The 21,817-nt window shown below is 39.4% G+C and overlaps 1 protein-coding gene and 1 pseudogene across 3 annotated transcripts in view; one reads left to right on the top strand and one right to left on the bottom strand.

Annotated features, from left to right (window-relative positions):
* Umad1 (UBAP1-MVB12-associated (UMA) domain containing 1) overlaps positions 1-21,817 on the bottom strand; it is a 194,037-nt gene that overhangs the window by 66,568 nt on the left and 105,652 nt on the right. For all 3 annotated transcript variants that reach the window (XM_021164346.1, XM_021164347.1, XM_029478777.1), the window contains exon 3: positions 18,936-18,997. In XM_021164346.1, the coding sequence (XP_021020005.1) occupies positions 18,936-18,997 (62 nt within the window). The remainder of the gene's footprint in view (positions 1-18,935; positions 18,998-21,817) is intronic.
* On the top strand, positions 13,149-14,921 carry LOC110295932 (annotated as a pseudogene).

Here is a 21,817-nt window from a genome sequence, read left to right as displayed (position 1 = left end):
CTAACTCTGGAACCTAGGAAAGGGGAGGAGCCTAACTATTCCAATCCAGTGTGGTTGCTTTCTCTGCACACTAAGCTTTCTTTTGTGACTTCCAGAATCCTTTCTTCAGTAGGGTACCCAGAAGAATGAAGAGTACCTTCTAGAGTGCACCGCTGGGATACAGGATGCCTTACATGCATATCAGCCAAAGAAAAAGGTGTGCTTGTTCATCAAGTGAAACCTCTAATTTCATGCTAATTGTATGGTCCCTTTGCAAGACAAACAAAAAACTGCCCAAGATAAAAGGTTTTCTCAGGAAAACCACCAATCTTGAAGTTTTGGGGAAGCAATCAACCCTTTAGAGGAAGTATGTGACTAATTCAAGTATTACATTTACCTTCACAGGAGAACTTTAAATTTTTCATTACTATGAATGTTTATCCAATTTTTTCTCTCTACTTAATATAATGTGACTTCTGTTGATCTGAGTGCTCTACAACCCTTAAATTAGTTAATGCTTAACACTTCAAAAGTTAAAGGGTGTAAAATAACTATACACTGATGTTATCTTTCTCATTCCACATAGAAAATACTAAAAAAAAAAAAAAAAAGAAAATACTAAATGTACTAGAAAGCAGAGGATGGTTGACCTTCAACATCCAAGTTCTGGTTTGGCCGACTGACCTCTTTAAAGACTCACTTTGGGCGCTGACATGAGTAATAATACAGACTAAGAATAAATAATGGAATGACATCGAAAGATGTTTAACTTTGATAGTTTACAGCACAACTTGAGGTATGAGAACATGAAGGAGGTCTCTGGAAGCTTGAGTTCACTTCCAATTATGCCATCATCAACACCATGATATGAACAAAGCATAAAAGTCATCAGGAGAGGAGGTGGAAAGTGAAAAAAAAAGTAAGTATAATTCACTCATCTGGCTTTGGAACAATGAAGTGGCATTTGTGCCTTCTTTACCTGCAGTCACCTAAGTCAGGGCTGACAATGCCAAAGCACAGCTGCATCATGCTATTGGTCTTGACAAGAGCAAAGAGGAATTTTACTCTCAGATTCAAAGCGTTCACAACTCAGGTTAGAAATGAAAGTAAACATGTTGTCAACAATTAACATTTATTAAACAGGTTCAAGCTTTTTTTTCTTTTGTTTTCTGAGACAGGGCTTCTCTGTGTAGTCCTCTCTGTCCTGGAACTCACTCTGTAGATCAGTCTGGCCTCAAACTCAGAAATCCACCTGCCTCTGCATCCCAAGTGCTGGGATTAAAGCCCTGAGCCACCACTGCCCAGCTCAAGTTTATTAAATAAGTCATACAATTACCTTTTTTTCCCTGGTGGCCAAATTATCAGCCATAAGAAATAAGTGACAAGGCGAGATTGCCATCTTGTATCCCAGGTCTCTCAGAGACCAGTCCACACAGGAGAGCGCATGGGCCACAGAAGCAACAGAGCTTCTTGGATAAGGGCCCTTCCAGCCTTCATCCTCAGCCAGGAGGCAGAGCTGAGACCCAGACCTCTACTCACCTTCCCTGCCAGAGGAAAACTTGCCTGTAGAGAGTGCTCTAACCACTGAGACTCAGGAGAGAGTTGCTGACTGAGGAGTGTGGACAGAGGCTAACAGAATCACAGGAGGAACAAGCTCCAGCCAGGGACAGCAAGAACATCTAACACCAGAGATTACCAGATGGCGAAAGGCAAACATAAGAATCTTACTAATAGGAACCAAGACCACTTGGCATCATCGGAATCCAGTACGCTCACCACCGAGAGTCCTGGATACCCCAACACACCAGAAAAGCAAGAATGGGATTTAAAATCATATCTCATGATGCTGGTAGAAGATTTTAAGAAGGGCATTAATAACTCACTTAAAGAAATACAGGAGAATACTGTGAAACAGATAGAAGACCTTAAAGAGGAAGCAGAAAGCTGGGCATGGTGGTACATGCCTTTAATCTCAGCCCTTGGGAGGTAGAGGCAAGCAAATTTGTGAGTTTGAGGACAGCCTGGTCTACAAAGTGAGTTCCAGGATAGCCAAGGCTACACTGAGAAAAACCAAAAAAAAAAAAAAAAAAAAAGAGGAAGCACAAAAATCCCTTAAAGAATTATAGGAAAACACTGCTAAACAGGTAGAACTCCTTAAAGAGGAAACACAAAAATCCCTTAAAAAATTACAGGAAAACACAACCAAACAGGTGATGGAATTGAACAAAACCATCCAAGATCTAAAAATGGAAGTAGAAACAATAAAGAAAACCCAAAGGGAGACAACTCTGGAGATAGAAATCCTAGGAAAGAAATCAGGAACCATAGATGTGAGCATCAGCAACAGAATACAAGAGATGGAAGAGAGAATCTTAGGTACAGAAGATTCCATAGGGAACATGGAACAACAATCAAAGAAAATGCAAAATGTAAAAAGATCCTAACTCAAAACATCCAGGAAATCCAGGACACAATGAGAAGACCAAACCTAAGGATAAGAGGTATAGATGAGAAGGAAGATTACCAACTTAAAGGGCCAGTAAATATGTTCAACAAAATTATAGAAGAAAACTTCCCTAACCTAAACAAAGAGATGCCCTTGAACATACAAGAAGCCTACAGAACTCCAAATAGACTGAACCAGAAAAGAAATTCCTCCCGACACATAATAATCAGAACAACAGATGCACTAAATAAAGATAGAATATTAAAAGCAGTAAGGGAAAAAGGTCAAGTAACATATAAAGGCAGACCTATTAGAATTACACTAGACTTATCACCCGAGACTATGAAAGCCAGAAGATTCTGGACAGATGTTATATAGACCCTAAGAGAACACAAATGCCAGCCCAGGCTTCTATACCCAGAAAAACTCTCAACTACCATAGATGGAGAAACCAAAGTATTCCATGACAAAACTAAATTCACACAATATCTTTCCACAAATCCAGCCCTTCAAAGGATAATAAAGGGAAAACTCCAACACAAGGAGGAAAATTTCTTGCCCTAGAAAAAGCAAGAAAGTAATCCTTCAACAAACCTAAAAGAAGATAGCCACAAGAACAGAATCCCAACTCTAACAACAAAAATAATAGGAAGCAACAATTACTTTTCCTTAATATCTCTTAATATCAATGGACTCAATTCCCCAATAAAAAGACATAGACTAAGAGACTGGCTACACAAACAGGACCCAACATTTTGCTGCTTACAGGAAACCCACCTCAGGGAAAAGGACAGACACTACCTCATAGTAAAAGGCTAGAAAACAATTTTCCAAGCAAACGGTCTGAAGAAACAAGCTGAAGTAGCCATTATAATATCGAATAAAATCGACTTCCAACCCAGTTATCAAAAAGGAGGAGGGGCACTTCATACTCATCAAAGGTAAAATCTTCTCAGATGAACTCTCAATTCTGAATATCTATGCTCCAAATGCAAGGGCATCCACATTCATTGAAGAAACTATAGCAAAGCTCAAAGCACACATTATACCTCAAACAATAATAGTGGGAGACTTCAACACCCCACTCTCATCAATGAACAGATCCTGGAAACAGAAACTAAACACAGACACATTGAAACTAACAGAAGTTATGAAACAAATGGATTTAACAGATATCTACAGAACATTTTATCCTGAAACAAAAGGATACACCTTCTTCTCAGCACCTCATGGTACCTTCTCCAAAATTGACCATATAATTGGTCACAAAACAGGACTCCACAGATACAAAAGTATTGAAATTATCCCATGCATCCTATCAGATCACCACAGACTAAGGCTGATCTTCAGTAACAACATAAATAATAGAAATTCATGTTGAAGCTGAACAACATTCTACGAAATGATAACTTGGTCAAGGAAGAAATAAATAAAGAGATTAACGACTTTTTAGAGTTTAATGAAAATGAAGCCACAATACACCTACACTTATGGGACATAATGAAAGCAGTCCTAAGAGGAAAACTCATAGCTCTGAGTGCCCCCAAAAAGAAACTAGAGAGAGCATACACTAGCAGCTTGACAACACACCTAAAACCGCTAGAACTAAAAGAAGCAAATTCACCCAAGAGGAGTAGACAGCAGGAAATAATCAAACTCAGGGCCAAAATCAAACAAGTGGAAACAAAAAGAACTATTCAAAGAATCAAACAAACCAGGAGATGGTTCTTTGAGAAAATCAACAAGCTAGATAAACCCTTAGCCAGACTAACTAGAGGTCACAGGGACAGCATCCTAATTAACAAAATCAGAAATGAAAGGGAGACATATCAACAGAACATGAGGAAATCCAAAACATCATCAGATCCTACTACAAAAGGCTATACTCAACAAAACTGGAAAACCTGGATGAAATGGACAACTTCCTAGACAGATACCAGGTAACAAAGTTAAATCAGGATCAGATTAACGATCTAAACAGTTCCATATCCCCTAAAGAAATAGAAGCAGTCATTAATGTCTGTCAACCAAAAAAGCCCAGGACCAGATGGGTTTAGTGCAGAGTTCTATCAGACCTTAAAAGAAGACCTAATTCCAACTCTCCTCAAACTATTCCACAAAATAGAAACAGAAGGTACTCTACCCAATTCATTCTATGAAGCCACAATAACTCTGATATCTAAACCACATAAAGACCCAACAAAGAAAGAACTTCAGACCAATATCCCTTATGAATATCGATGCAAAAATACTCAATAAAATTCTGGCAAACCGAATCCAAGAATACATCAAAACGATCATACATCATGACCAAGTAGGCGTCATACCAGGGATTCAGGGATGGTTTAATACCAGGAAATCCATCAATGTAATCCATTATGTAAACAAACTCAAAGACAATAAACCACATGATCATCTCGTTAGATGTTGAGAGAGCATTTGACAAAATCCAACACCCCTTCATGATAAAAGTCTTGAAAACTTCAGGAATTCAAGGCCCAAACCTAAACACAATAAAAGCAATGTACAGCAAACCAGTAGCCAACATCAAACTAAATGGAGAGAAACCTGAAGCAATCCCACTAAAATCAGGGACTGCCCACTTTCTCCCTACCTATTCAATATAGTACTTGAAGTCCTAGCCAGAGCAATTTGACAACAAAAAGAGGTCAAGGGGATAGAAACCTGAAAGGAAGAAGTCAAAATATCAATATTTGCAGATGATGATAGTATATATAAGTGACCCTAAAAATTCCACCAGAGGACTCCTAAACCTGATAAACAGCTTCAGTGAAGTAGCTGGATATAAAATTAGCTCAAACAAATCAGTGGCCTTTCTTTACACAAAGGATAAACAGGCTGAGAAAGAAATTAGGGAAGCAACATCCTTCACAAGTCACAACATAAAATACCTTGGTGTGACTCTAAGGAAGTGAAAGATCTGTATGATAAGAACTTTACGTCTCTGAACAAAGAAATCAAAGAAGATCTCAGAAGATGGAAAGATCTCCCATGCTCATGGACTGGTAGTACTGATATAGTAAAAATGGCTATCTTGCCGAAAGCAATCCAATCTACAGATTCAATGTAATCCCCATCAAAATTCCAAGTCAATTCTTCACTGAGTTAGAAAGGGTAATTTGCAAATTCATCTGGAAAAACAAAAAAACTAGGATAGCAAAAACTCTTCTCAAGGATAAAAGAACCTCTGGTGGAATCACCATGCCTGACCTCAAGCTGTACTACAGAGCAATTGTGATAAAAGCTGCATGGTACTGGTACATGCAGTGATAGACAGGTAGATAAATGGAATAGAATTGAAGACCCAGAAATGAACCCACACACCTATGGTCACTTGATCTTTGACAAAGGAGCTAAAATCATCCCGTGAAAAAAAGACAGCATTTTCAACAAATGGTGCTGGTATCATGTAGAAGAATGCAAATTGATCCACTCTTATCTCCTTGTACAAAGCTCAAGTCTAAGTAGATCAAGGAACTCCACATAAAACCAGAGACACTAAAACTTATAAAGGAGAAAGTGGGGAAAAGCCTNGAAGATATGGGCACANGGGAAAAATTCCTGAANAGAACAGCAATGGCTTGTGCTGTAAGATCNAGAATNGACAAATGGGACCTCATAAAATTGCAAAGCTTCTGTAAGGCAAAAGACACTGTCAATAAGACAAAAAGGCCACCAACAGATTGGGAAAGAATTTTTACCAATCCTAAATCTGATAGGGGACTAATATCCAATATATACTAAGAACTCAAGAAGCTGGACTCCAGAAATTCAAATAACCCCATTTAAAAATGGGGCACAGAGCTAAACTAAGAATTCTCAACTGAGGAATATTGAATGGCTGAGAAGCACCTGAAAAAATGTTCAACATCCTTAATCATCAGGGAAATGCAAATCAAAACTACCTTGAGATTCCACCTGACACCAGTCAGAATGGCTAAGATAAAAAATTCATGTGACAGCATTTGCTAGCTAGGATGTGGAGAAAGAGGAACACTCCTCCATTGCTGTTGGGATTGCAAGCTGGTACAACCACTCTGGAAATCAGTCTGGCAGTTCCTCAGAAAATTGGACATGGTACTACTGAAAGATTCAGCAATACCTCTCCTGGGCATATACCGAGAAGATATTCCAACTTGTAATAAGAACACATGCTCCACTATGTTCATAGCAGCCTTATTTTTTGTTTTTGTTTGTTTGTTTGTTTGTTTGTTTTTTTGAGACAGGGTTTCTCTGTATAGCCCTGGCTGTCCTGCAACTCACTTTGTAGACCAGGCTGGCCTTGAACTCAGAAACCACCTGCCTCTGCCTCCCGAGTGCTGGGACTAAAGGTGTGCACAGCACGCCTGGCTTTAGCAGCCTTATTTATAATAGCCAGAAGCTAGAAAGAGCCCAGATGTCCCTCAACTGAGGAATGGATACAGAAAATGTGGTACATTTACACAATGGAGTACTACTCAGCTATTAAAAACAATGAATTTATGAAATTCCTAGGCAAATGGATAGATCTGGAGGATATCATCCTGAGTGAGGTAACTCAATCACAAAATAACTCACATGATATGCAGTCACTGATAAGTGGATATTAGCCTAGAAACTTAGAATACCCAAGATCCAATTTGCAAAACACATGAAACTCAAGAAGAAGAAAGTCAAAGTGTGGATACTTCGTTCCTTCTTAGAATGGGGAACAAAATACCCATGGAAGTAGTAACAGAGACAATGTTCGGAGCTGAGATGGGAGGAAGGACCATCCGGAGAGTGCCCCACCCAGGGATCCATCCCATAAACAACCACCAAACCCAGACCCTTGCTGACAGGATGCTGTCTCTTGTGAGGCTATGCCAGTGCCTGGCAAACACAGAAGTGGATGCTTACAGTCATCTATTGGATGGAACAGAGGGCCCCCAATGAAGGAGCTAGAGAAAGTACCCAAGGAGCTAAAGGGGTCTGCAACCCTATAGGAGGAACAATATGAACTAACCAGTAATCCCCAGAGCTTGTGTCTCTAGTTGCATATGTAGCAAAGGATGGCCTAGTCGGCCATCAATGGGAGGAGAGGCCCTTGGTCTTGCAAAGATTATATGCCAAAGTACAGGGAAATGCCAGGTCTAGGAAGTGTGCGTGAGTGAGTGGGCTGGGGAGCAGGGCAGCAGAGGCGTGGGGGAGGGCATAGGGGACTTTTTGAGAGGCAACTAGGAAAGGTGATAGCATTTGAAATGTAAATGAAGAAAATATCTAGTAAAAAAAAAAAAAAGAAGTGAAATTAACTTAATGTCTTACCTTGAACACAGTCTATCAGAAACAGCATCATACCTACATGTGATGTAAATACTGCGACTGGTTCCACGCCTAATCTTTAAAGTCAGTGTGTACTTTACTTCTGAATGTACACTAGGCTCATCCCACATGTGCACCAGCAGCCTGTGGCAAGTGCCTACTATATGATGTAGTGTTCAAACTAAATGGTAAGAAGAGCTCTGTCTCTTGTTTTAATCACTCTGATGTTTTTCTGTGAGGTAGCTGTCAAGACCCTACTGAGGTTATGCTCTTTTGTGTTAATGAACAAAGTAGGCTCCAAAGTACAAAATGTTAGAGCAGTGGAAATGGACATGGAATGGGAAAGGGCCATTCTGACTTTTCATTAACACTAAGTACACGTGTGTTAAGCCACCTGCTTTTCCTGCTTAATTTTTTGATTGTGTCAAGTTTCGAGAACTTCTGTTTTCTTTTAGGATCCAGTCAGTGGCCACATGACCCAAAGTTCAGGAGAATACAGGCATCGTTACCACCTGTTGGCTTCTTAAATAAAATGGTACTTCAAAGGAGTTATTTAAATATCTAAATCCAAAGTGGTTTATGGTAATTAGTAAGAATCATGGATTCTTGTTATGAAAATAACCTGAAAAGAATCACAATAATAATAACCAGAAGCGAATACCAAAATACACTAAATTCCAGGCTAACAGCACTCATGAAATTACGAAGGCCAGCTGAAGGGCTTGCATGCTACCCTGAGACTGCACAGGCCTTTCTGACAAACTACAGCAGAGATGGTCATTATGGGAAAAGGAACCGAGGAGTACCAGCGAGCAGTTCATCCTCACATCTGAACACAAAATGTAAAAGGGTTTGCTTTGTAATGGTTTAGCTCCTTCTTGTCTTCTCATTTATTGTTAGAAAGGCCTTAACTGAACTTTGGGCTTTTACTTACCTTCCAGGCAAAATAATAAAAACCAGGAAGTTAGTGTAGATTCTACAATCTTCTGATGCAAAAAATATTTATCTTTATGATGTAAAATGAGATTAAGTGACAGGTAAAATTGTCAGTGTGCTCCAATGTATAATTTATTTATAATTTAATGGTAATTCTCAGAATATGTTATTCTTGTGTCTCAAATTCTTACATATTATCATCTATGTGCATTACAAACTCCTTCAGACTTGAGATCAGTGGCATTGATTCCCTCAGTTAAATAATGATTACCTCTATAATACTGTACAGTTTTCCTAAGTGATGGCTGCCTCCAAAAGGCATCACTATACCTTTAATCCTGGAGTCTAATCATGGTTGACTGGTTTGTTCATGTGGTGAAGTGTTAGAAGTATAATCTAAGACATTTTCAGACACAGAGAATATTAAACAGAACTTTTCTCAAAATAGATTTTTAATGAAATATTTGTTAAAATAAATGAAGCAGTCTGATATTTCAAAACTGTACTTGGGGAGATGCAAGAAAATTATTATTTATTAACCAATCTAAACATATTTTAGTTTACCATTTTATTACCATGCTAATAGTTAATCCATCAGGCCTTTCTATGACCAAATTGTCTTGTAACCAACTACATATGGCCTACATATCTTCACACTAATCAATTACTGTTTTAGTTAGTGTTCATTCCTCACCAAACCAACACAGCTGTCTAGAAATCACACTCCTCACACACTTCTCAAGAGCGTGGTCCTCTTAGGCTGGCGGGCGGGTGAGCAGGAGAAGGTGCCAGGCTCCCTCCTGGGAACCACATGGTGAAAGAAGACAACCAGTTCACCCAATCTGTTGTCTGACTTCCACATTTGCAGTACAACATGTACAACACACACACAAACACACAAGTGCTTAGAAACTTATCCAACTCCTCTGGTCATTAATTTGTCTCACATTCTATAATATAAACAACTATAGAGTGTAAATATCATTGATGTATTAAATGATATTTGGAATTGAAAGTTGGAATTTGACAGCACCATAGGGTTGAAGTAAGTTGGCTTAGGTCACATACTATAATAATGTGCATGCTTTCACACAAAACTCTATGAAAGGAGTCATGTTTGATTACTTAATTATTCTTAATGGGAAAATTATTAATGTTATACTTTTGGAAAGTCTATTGTAAGGCAATTCTTTTGGTTTATTTAATCTCATTAAGAATATGTCATTTGAGTAGAATCCCTTCAAATATAGTATGGCCTCAATTAAGTTGCTATGAATGATGTTTTTTAATACCACTGTTTGGAACGAAACTGCCCAGCATGTTGCTTGACTATTTTGTTATGATTTCTGAGTTCTCTATTACGTTCTTTTCTTCTTCACTGTTTATACTCTTTGGCTATAGAAAACTTGTTTTTAAAAAGTTGCATGTTATTATGAAGCTAGTAAGATTCCCATGTTTATTTTTTTAGAAAATTTTACAAACTAAAATACAAAAAGTTTGAAAAGCTGCAATGTACTCAAAAATTGAAGAAAAATCTTTAAATACTTATCATTTATTTAGTTAACTTTTTAAATTAGTATATATTTATTATACAAAGTAAAGCTTTATTATGACATTTCGCTACTTGTATACTGTGTCTCTGGATCATGCTTACCAATTACCCTCTTTTCCTAGCCCATCCAGTCCCCTTCCTCTCTGCAAATAGTTTCACATTTACTTTCATGTTTTATTCTTTTTTTAAAAAAAATTTAGATTCTGCATATGAGAGAATATATTTGGTATTTTTCCAGCCTCTTAATTCTTGTACAATAAAGTCCTATACTGTGTGGCAAAATCCATCTAAAACCCCCTTGGGAAAGTTAAGTCCCTACTGCTGAAGACACCACGCACTCTGGACACAGGACCCAGAAGGAGCTGGTTTAACCTCAAAGCATTTTCTCTGGAGACTAGCTTTCATGGTATCAAGAGCTGCCAATCAAGCTTCCAAACACAGAGAGCAAGGAACAATCCCCCCCAACTATGATGCCCGAGAAGGACTAGCATGGCCCTTTAATTCTAAAGGGCAGCAGTGGCATGAACACCTTGGTCATAGTCAACAACTCTTGAATTGTGTTCAAGACCTGCTCAACAAGAGGAAAACATTTTTGGTACTGGAGGGCTAGCCAACTACTCAAGGTTAGTTATGGCCTTTGGAGAAGAACCTACTTGAACCACTTTACTAAACCAGCATAATTCTTAGATGTATTCTAAATATTTATTCTTAAACACACAGATAAATGCCATTCTCAGCTTAATCAAATAAATCTCCTCTTACAACAGATTGAGACAGAACTACAGCCAACCAAAATGCAGAGAAAAAGTGACTACATGATACTCAGCCTCACCTGATATAGCTATAACATAACTCCTGCTCCTACACGTAAGGATCCACCTGGAAGATGGGGCAGAAAGACTGTAACACCCAGAGGAACAGGAAGTCTACTGTCTGAGTGTGTCTCCCAGAAACACCAGGAGTTACACCTGTGGATTGTCACCAACTTGGTTACCTAAACAAGACGTGAATGAGGATGATACCAATACCCATGCTTGTATGAAAGCACGAAATCTCAAAGGGCCCCAACCAAAGACAAGTAACTACAGACAGTTAAAGAACTCTGAGAGCACTTAGAGAAATAGCCCTCCCCTGGGAGTAGAGCTCCCTGACTGTACTAATACTAAGTGGTTAGCCCTGAAATTATAGGTGTATAAGTAAGATATGGAAAAAGCCACCTGTATTTATATATTTAGAAATACACAGACACAGACAGACAGACAGACAGACAGACAGACAGACAGACACACACACACACACACACACACACACACACACACACAAGCAATTAAAGAAGAAGAGGCTACAAACTTGAGAAAAAGGACCAGGGCCAGGGGTAATAAGAAGGGTTGAAGGGAGAAAAGTGAAGGTAGAAAATGATGTAATTATACTTTAAGTTAAAAAAATCATTACAAAGGAAAAAAGTACATCACATATACTAATTACAAAATGTGATTTAATTAGCATACTGTGTTTGGCTTCTTTGCCACAGTGTACTGATTCTAGGGAAACAGTGTTTGAAATACAAGAATTAGATGTAGAATAGTGCTGAGAATACTTCCATAATTTTCTGAAATAAATACTATCCTGAAATAAACGTTAATTGGCAAAAGAGAGAAACAAACAAGAAAACAATCCTTGGGAAACACTGCTTAAAATTAATTAAAAAAAAAACATGTGAACACTTAACAATCTGATTTGTAATGTGTCTTTATGTAATGAATTAATGCCAAAACAGTTATGACACAGAAAAAAATACTCAAATCCAAATGAGTATTGAAGAAAGGTATAATAGATAGATGATGGCAGATGGTTGCAAGAGGGTGAACTGGACAAGAAAAATAAAATTCAACTTATGATTTGGAAATACCTACAACCCAGCAAGTGTACTCCCAATACCAAGTTACAACTCCAGCTAGCTCTTATTATAGTTAAAAAGCCCAACTGAAAATACAAAGAAATAGGCAAGAATAGTTACGAGAGATGAACTGTGTGCACACATGTCCTCATCATTCTGACAATGAAAGGTAAGGTGTCTACTCACAGCTTTTCAGATATGAACGGGATAAATTCCTGTCCTCTAAGTATTTGTGCAGACCAAACATTAAGCATTTATTCAATGGCTGATAATACAATGCACCCAGAACAAAACATGTTTTCAGCAAATATATACATACATATAAACATGCACATATACACACCTAAAAAATATAAACATATATAAATATATAAATTATGCACACAAACATATACACATTTACATACACAAAGATACGTGTACAAACCATAAATATAAACATGTAAACAAATACACATTTATACACACAAGTATATACACACTTACATAAACATAAATATATGCATGTACACAAACATAAATATGCATACGTACACAAACATGAAACCTAATAAACATTAATATACATTTAAATACACATGTACATACGAATAAACATACATTTACATATACATTGATATATATATATATATATATATATATATATATAGAGAGAGAGAGAGAGAGAGAGAGATGCACACAAACATAAATGTGTACATGTACAAACATAAAACACTACAAACATTACTTCTAGCTTTATGGAACCCCTTCTTATGTTCTTATCAAGTTATTTCTACAGATAGATATGATAACTTATGCTTGTAATTCAGCCCTTAAGCGTCTGAAGCAGTAAGATCACTGAGAGTCTGAGCTAGTCCAGGCTAGACTGAGTTCTAGGCCATCCTAGCATACAAAGGCTCTGTCTTAGCACATAAAGCAACCAACCAGCTGGCTTGCCAGTCAGCCAGCCAACCAACCAACCAACCAACCACTTCTTCATTTCTTAGTCTTTTAAAGTGAACTATGGATAATTTTTTTGGGTCAGGCCAGTGGGGAAGATGGCCACACTGCAGGAGAGTGAAGTCTAAGTGGATGGCAAGCTGAAACTAAGCAAGAATGAGCTGAAGAGGCATCTGAAAGCTGAGAAGAAACTGGCAGAGAAAGAGGCCAAGCAGAAAGAGCTCTGTGAGAAACAGCTAAACCAGACTGCTTGTGCCACAACCAACCACACGGATGACAATGGTGTGGGTGCTGAGGAGAAGACTCCGGACTCAAATCAATACTACGAGATCTGAAGTCAAGCAGTCCAACACCTGAAGGTCAGAGGGGAGAACCCGCAAACACACAAGTACCATGTGGACACCTCACTCACTCAGTTCATCCAAGAATACAGTCACCTGCAGCCTGGGACCACCTGACTGATGTTACCCTCAAAGTGGCAGGTCGCATCCATGCCAAGAGAGCCTCTGGGGGAAAGCTCATCTTCTATGACCTTTGAGCAGAGGGTGTCAAATTATAAGTGATGGCCAACTGCAGGAATTATAAATCAGAAGAGGAATTTGTTCACATAACTAACAACTTGCGCCAGGGAGACATAATTGGAGTTGAGGGGAATCCTGGGAAAATCACAAAGGGTGGGCTGACCATCACCCTAGGAGATCACACTGCTGTACCCGCTTGCATATGCTGCCTTATCTTCACTTTGATCTCAAAGACAAGGAAACACGGTATCACCAGAGATACTTGGACTTGATCCTGAATGACTTTGTGAGGCAGAAATTTATCGTCCACTCTGAGATCATCGCATATATAAGAAGTTTCTTGGATGAGCTAGGATTCCAAGAGACTGAAACTCCCATGATGTGTTCGTCACTGGGGAGCTGTGGCCAAACCTTTCATCACCTATCACAATGAGTTGGACATGAACTTGTATATGAGAATTGCTCCAGAATTCTACCACAAGATGCTGGTAGTTGTGTCACTGACCACGCTTATGAAATTGGGTGCCAGTTCTGGAAGGAAGGGATTGATTTGACTCACAATCCTGTTCACCACCTTTGAGTTCTACATGGCCTATGCAGACTATCATGACCTCATGGAGATCATAGAGAAGATGCTGTCAGAAATGGTGAAAAGCATTACAGGCAGTTACAAGATCACCTACCACCCAGATGGGCCGGAAGGCCAAGCCCACGAGGTCGACTTCACCCCACCCTTCCGAAGAATCAGCATGGTAGAAGAGCTTGAGAAAGCCCAAGGTGTGAAGCTGCCAGAAGATTGCCAGAAATTGAAGAAACTCGAAAAATTCTTGATGATATTTGTGTTGCAAAAGATATTGAATGGCTCCCACCTCGGACCACAGCCAGGCTCCTTGATAAGCTTGTTGGAAAGTTCCTCGAAGTGACATGCATCAGTCCTACACTCATCTGTGATCACTCACAGATCACGAGTCCTTTGGCCAAATGGCCCTGCTCCCAAGAGGGTCTCAGTGAGCACTTTGTTCGTCCTGAAGAAGGAGGTATGTGATGTCCACACCGAGCTGAATGACCCCGTGTGGCAGCAACAGCTGTTTGAAGAACAAGCCAAGGCCCAGGCTGCTGGTGATGACGAGGCCATCTTCATAGATGAGGACTTCTGCACTGCCCTGGAATATGGGCTGTCCCCCACAGCCAGCGGGGGGATGGGGATTGATCGACTTACTATGTTTCTCACAGATTCCAACAAAATGAAGGAAGTACTTCTGTTTCCTGCCACGAAGCCTGAAGACAAGAAGGAAACTGCAATGGCCACTAAAACCTCAAGAGAGCACAGAGGCCAGCCACTCTGTCTAGAAGATACATGCAACTATGGCGTCTGAATCTCAGGAGATCTGGTCTGAGGAAGCGATTCCTATGTGGCATCCATCTGGCCACTGCAGTCCAACCACCACAAGAGAGAAGAATTAAAGAATTTCTTTTTTACTCCTTGTTACCAAATAAACCATTTCTCTCCTTAAAAAAATAATAAAGTGAACTATGAACCTCCCTGCTAGTATATTAATTATAATATCTTTATTGAATATATACGCTTCAAAACTATCTAAAAATCATTAAATCATTTTTGTTGTTAATGAGAATGCCAAAAGTAAGATTTTTTTAAAAATGGGTAACTATTAAGAAGTCGAAACAAAACAAAACACAAAACATGCTTCTTTTTCCAGAGAGAAAAGATTTAGTTTCTAATATAAAACAGAAGACAGAATTTGTTAAAGAAGACCACTTACTTAATCAGAAACTGAAAAGTCACTGCCAGTGGCATTTATGGCACAGCACAGGAGGCTGTGAAGCTAACAAAGACATGCGCTCTGCCTTCTAAGCATGGTATTACAGTGAAATCATCAAGAACAGCAAAAGAGGTCAGAAGTCATGGGGTTGTCTCTGGCTGCAGGAGCAAAGAGTTCACAAGAGGTAGCGGCTGAGGTAAAGTTCTTACTCAAGGCATTTTAGAGGTACTGACGTAACAAAACCCACCTTTTAGAAAGAGATCTGGGAAAGAAACAGTGATCCAGTAACAGTCAAGTGCACAGATGAGGACCTAGCTGAGGGAAAAGAAGCCTGCTACGAAAATGCTCAGTAGGTAGAATCATCAGGATTTGATGAGGAGGTAAGACAAATGCATCCAAATGACATTCGGGTTTTTTATTTGGTTGTTGAATCAATCGCTAACATATTTTTTTGACAGGACTTTGTATATACCAGATGTGAATCTGAGTTATAAGATCTATTTTAATTCTAGACAGGTGGTAAATAAATGATCAGAAACTGAGATAACTGTAGTGGAGAAGATGAAACAAAGTTATGTGGTGGCGACTGGGGTTGTGACACTTCAGCAGAGGTAGTCATGAGAAAGGCTAGCAAAATAAATGATTGTTTCTATGACAACGAAGAGCCAAGGCAAGCTCTGGTAATGAGCATGAGTGCCAGCTGCATACAGGACAAGAAGAGAAAGAGCTCAGCATCATGAAATGACAGGAAGGCCAGTGGCCCGGAGGGAAGGCTGGGGCATGGGGAGGAATGAGAATGGAAGGTGCAGGGGTTCCTGGAGCCCGCTCTAGGCTTAAGTGCTCATTCTCCTTAGTGAGAAGTCAGCTAGTCTCAAGCCAATCAACAGTGTGCCTGACATTTACTTTGGTTTGCTATGCGACCAGTGGGCTCTAAGGGAACACTGGAGGTAGAAACCTGGCACAAGTGGTGGCTTTGTGTTCTAACAGTGACAAGGCTGAGGGATGCTGGAATCCAGAGGCTAAGATGACAAGACATGAAAGAGATACAAAGGAATGTGAAGGACAGAGTGGAGCCAAGGATGCCTCAGGGATTCAGTTCTACACCTGCCATAGATAACAGTGATATGTTGAGATGATGAAAACTTGGACAGAGATGCTTTGGGGCTGCAAAAATCAACAAGTAGACCTCTCTATGGTCAAGTGAAGGTTGAAATGTTTAGATATAAGTAAAATGTAGTCTGCTGGCTAGACAGTCCCATACTCAGGGCCATAGGCTCATACATACTACCCTCACTGTGGGAGTTGTGAGCCTCTCACCAGAGCTTAAAACTCCCAGATTAGATGATAGTTTTGTTCTACGTGAAGGTATAAGCAGTACAGACTATACACCAATGTTTTCATTGTTGGGTTTTTAAAGAAGAGAAATAAAGAATTCTATTTTAGGTGTTTAAGGTAAAGACAAATAATTTTGACTTTTTTATGATAAACCATAGATAGTCTCTTATGATTTAACTATGTGGTTTCCTCTGTAGCACCTGTTTCTTTTGTGCTCTCTGATAGCGAACACTGGCTGTTCCATTGCTCAGCAAGTACTTCTAACTCATCTGAGTATGTACACTGCCTCTGAGGTACTAATGAAAAGTCTAGAACACAGCCTGACAATGAGCCAGCTCAATTCCCTGGTGACTTTGAATGCTCCTTTCCTTAAGAAGGAGCCTTGGAAGACTCCATACCAACAAGCAAACTTAACAGCATCCACACACTGTCAAGCTCTATAGACATATCCAGTACATCCTTTAATATGCTGCAGTTCCCCCACCCCCAACTGTTTCGTTTGACATGTGGAAACTGAATTCTTAATGTAATAGCATTAAGAGATGTGGCTTTGGGGAGATAATTAGGTCGTGAGGGTGGAACCTTCATAAGGTGGACTGTTTCCTTTAATAAGGGGTGAAGGTCAAAGCTCCATGTGATGACACAAGAAGGAACCACCCATGAACTAAAAAAGCAGGCTCTTATCAGATAGCGAAGTTGCTAGCACCTTGATCTTGGGGTTCCCAGTTCTGGAACTTAAAATAACTTCCTACTGTCTGTAAGTCAGTACACAGTATGGCACTTTGTAACAGTAACCTGATAAAGACACTAAGCAATTAAAACTTACGAAGTCATGGTAGCTATTTCCTAAGCCTCCAACAGAGCAGTGCTTTATTCCGATCACAGCGGGTACACATGAGCAACACTTAGCTCTCACTCTGTGCTTGAAGTGAAGTAAAATTGAAGAGATCAAGGTGCTTGGTGTCCAAAGTACAAGGTTTTCTTTCTTTCTTTCATCCATTTCTTTCATCATTACCTACCCAGTTCTTTGTACTGTGTCTTAGGCATAGTCACGGTTTAGTAAATATTTGTGGAATGAATGAATGAAAGAATAAATGCAGGTAAGTGAAAAAATAAAATGATTTTTCTTCCTATTCATCAATTTAAGTAAGTTTCCCTTGATTATAAAACATTTGCTTAGTGAAAATTATTAAAAACCCCTTAAAATAAAGGCAACTTTTACTTGTAGCTCATTATTAATTAATGAATTGTAACGAATGTATTCATTTGACAGTCTTCTTGAGCACACACTCTGGATCCTGTGCTGAGACAGACTGACCTCACTGATGCACGTGCTTTCCTTCTGCAGGAAGATGTGGGAATGAGGCACTGTGTGTGGGAAGCCACATGTGTTGTTGCAGAGTGGCAGGTGGCTACTGCTGGCCACCAGGCATACATAGGCAGTAAAGGTTCTATTGCCAAGATGAGGTCTTGAGAATTAACCAATCAGATGAGAGAGAAGTTAACCAATCAGATGAGAGAGAAGTTAACCAATCAGATGTAGGCATGCAAATGAGGTCATAAGCATAACCCAAGCACAACCAATCCGGGTGTGAGACACGCCTCTCCTAGGCCTATATAAGCAGCACCAGTTCTGGGCTTGGGGTCTCTTCGCCTCTACAATCACGCTCTCCCAATAAACGTGTGCAGAAAGATCCTGTTGCAGGTCGTTCTTGCTGGCGAGCCAGGGCACGCACAAGAACTGTGCAGAAAGCTGCACAATCGCACCGATTTCTTCCACCTAAGTATTAAACTAATACCCAACATTCCCCTAAACCTTAAAGATAATTACTTCAGTGATTAAATACTATTAATACATTGTGCATAGAGAACCCTAACATACTAACATTCCCTCCAGGAGAAAACAACTTTTTTATGGAAAAAGAAGACATAAACTGGTTTTCTCCAGATAGTCGAGAAATATTGTCTGACAATAGAATTCTCAAAATTCACTCAAAAATAGACTGCTCTAACTCAAGAACTCTATTTTTCTCTCTTACCCCCTCCTCTTTCATTTCTTGACCCAGAAACCCCACAAGAGCTGGGCAGCCTCTCCCAGGCAGCTAGCTCAGAGCTGCTCTCACTGACACCCCCTCCCCCCTACACCCCNCCCCGCTTCTCCGTGTGAGTTGTTGCTGTGAATCAGCCAGAGACTCTGCACCCAGAGCCATCCTTTGCATCCCCGGGATTCCCACTGCCTTTTCCTTACCTCCAAAGCCTGGCTGCCTTCTGCTTCAGAACTTTTACATCTCATTTCATTTGCTGTATCTCCTATAAGACAGAGGAGAACTTTTCTGTTATAAGGACAATTTTCTTGGGTTTGTTTGCAGTGTTTTTTGGTACTGTATGCTTCATGCTATGGAAACAACCACCATTTCCTTTGTTACAGAGTAAACAAATTAATTTTAAGGAGTAAGAAAATATATTTTTACATGGATATCATGAATCATTCCATAAACACATACTAAAATGTATCCTGCTTTACACAGGTTTACACTGAAAAAAGAACATCAATTTGAATTGTGTTTATCAAGTCATGTTTTAATTAAGAAAGCTATGACTTAAAGACACGCAAACTATTTTAAAATCCAAATTTCTTTATGACATGAGTAATTGTCCTCTAAACTTGTTTTCATAAAATTTAATCCTTATGGCTTTTTTTTTCTTTTGTTCCTGTGGATAAAAGTAGATATGTATATTTCTGTGGGACAGTAAACCCAATAGAAGACAATCTTCACAGCAGGAAAGAACATGAACAAACACATAAAGAGCCTTCAGTTAGTAACACGAGTTCTAAGTCTGGTGCCTCCGCAGATTCCATTGCTAAATTAACTTGGAGCAGGCTAACTTACACGACACAGAATAGATCCACAGTTGAGCAAGTACAATCATAACAAGTTATTAATGGCCTGCCTTAATTTGCTAATTACTAATAGTTGGGAATTGGCACATGGTCAGTACATACCCAATTAGCCTACTTCTCTGAAGCATAATCAGAAACTAATTTAGTGATTTGTAAATTGTTCTTGCCATACAATTAGGTCAATTTAAGAATGTCCCGAACAGTGAGCCGACTGAAGTCACAGGTAAGCACTGTGCAGATGGTAAGGAGAGTTATGAGCAGCAGTCGAGATAGAGCACGGAAAGCTTCCTGAGGTAAACTTTTCCTTAGGAAACACAAAAGCTTAGTTCATCAGGGATGACAATTAAGGAAAAGGCTCTGAAAGCTATACAGAACTAAACAAACCTTGTTTTATCTGACAACCACAGACAATTAAATTTTCTGATGGTAGGTACTGTCCCCCATGTGTTTCAATATAGAGTAATCAATGACATTCTAGTCTATCAGGTCTGTTTCCATTTGCATATAATATAACTTAGCGACAAAACAGACATCCAATTTTTATTGGTTTAAAGAACAGCAAATTTCTCTTTGTAGTATTTCACCTATAAATCTGTGGCAAAAACACTTTAAAGGTGGCTAATAAAAACTGTATTTGAACGTGTAACATAACTTCTAAAATTTGTGAAATTTAAAAGACAAATTTATAAAACATTACTTTAATATTTTGTTTGTAATATAATTGTGGTATCATTTTGAAATTCCAAAAAAGTTAATAGTATTTTTAAAAAATCATACCAAAAGAAAACCCTTACAAATTTGGTCTTTATATAGTCATAATTTTATTGCTAAGACAAAAGTTAAATCAACCTATTGTTGTAATCTAAGATGTCCAAAATTCCAATTGGCTTTCTAGGTGGCTGTTTACAGTGATTGTTCATTGATAATACGTAAGTGGAGAAACCAGAGTACAAGGAATTCAGTTTCTTAATTACAGATATGAGCATGGCAGCACACTGAGCCATAGGATACAAATGCTTGTGCCATGTTAATAATGCTCATCCAGGACCAAACAGAACGTTCAAGGAAGCAGGCAACACTCTCCAGGAAAAGTTACTTAAACTATTTATCACTTCCCCCATAGCCACCCTCACACTGCACACAGCTAGAATTATCCGGCACAGAATCTATGCTTCCTTTGCCATTTTCTTGTTTCAAGGTGAGAACACGCCATTTTCTCTATTTCTCCCTACTGCCAGGGAAGCCGGAGAGGTTATGAGCCACTGTTCTTGAAAAGACACAATACATCTGTCTGGAAGCAAGGGGAAATGCCACTGGGGTGATGGCTCAGGTAGGATGGTCACTCATCACAGGCCAACTGCCATCTGCAAGATCAGTGCATCAAACAAAGACACAAGACGAAGCCAAATACAACAAAGGAAATGAACAGGTCACGGTGAGATACATCAGGTCACGGTGAAGTAAAACAGGTCACGGTGAGATACATCAGGTCACGGTGAGATACAGCTTCTGGATTTTCTCCCAGCTGGATAATTTCATCATGGGGAAAATTCAATTATTTTGTATCCACTTAAGAGATTAAATAACGAACAATAAATAAAAACAAATGTAAGAAATATAAAACACGATACTTTAGTTTAGAAATATCGATTATACTTTACGACCCATTTCAAAGAGAGAAAATAATCATGACGATTTTGGTGGATTTTTCTCTGGAAAAACTGTTGAAGACTGCCTGTCATGTATGGGAAGATCTCCCCTCCCTCTGCTAGACAAGTACGTAAAGCTCAGAGGGCAGAGGCAGTCAGTGAGTGAGTGACGGCAGCCATGCATGTGTCAGGAGAACCCATCTCCAGAGCTGGTCCAGGGGGTGAAGAGCCAACTGCTCTGAAAGGGAGCTCTGGAGTCAGGATTTGGTGCTGGCCACTCCCCTGTACCCCATTCTCTCCATTCCTCCTTGTGGCACTAGGCTCCACACGTTATGCCTCTTCTCTTCCAGTGGCAATGATAACTACTTTTGATGAGAGTTAGCCTCTGTCCTCCTTCTAGAGAGTTCTGATGAGAGTTAGCCTCTGCCCCTCCTTCTAGAGAGTTCTGATGAGAGTTCTGAAGAGAGTTAGCCTCTGCCCCTCCTTCTAGAGAGTTCTGATGAGAGTTCTGATGAGAGTCAGCCTCTGTCCCTCCTTCTAGAGAGTTCTGATGACAGTTCTGATGAGAGTTAGCCTCTG

This window comes from Mus caroli, chromosome 6 (assembly GCF_900094665.2).
Source record: "Mus caroli chromosome 6, CAROLI_EIJ_v1.1, whole genome shotgun sequence".
Classification (NCBI taxonomy): domain Eukaryota; kingdom Metazoa; phylum Chordata; class Mammalia; order Rodentia; family Muridae; genus Mus; species Mus caroli.
Note: the sequence above shows the minus strand (reverse complement) of the source record. Positions and strands in the feature narration are given on the sequence as shown.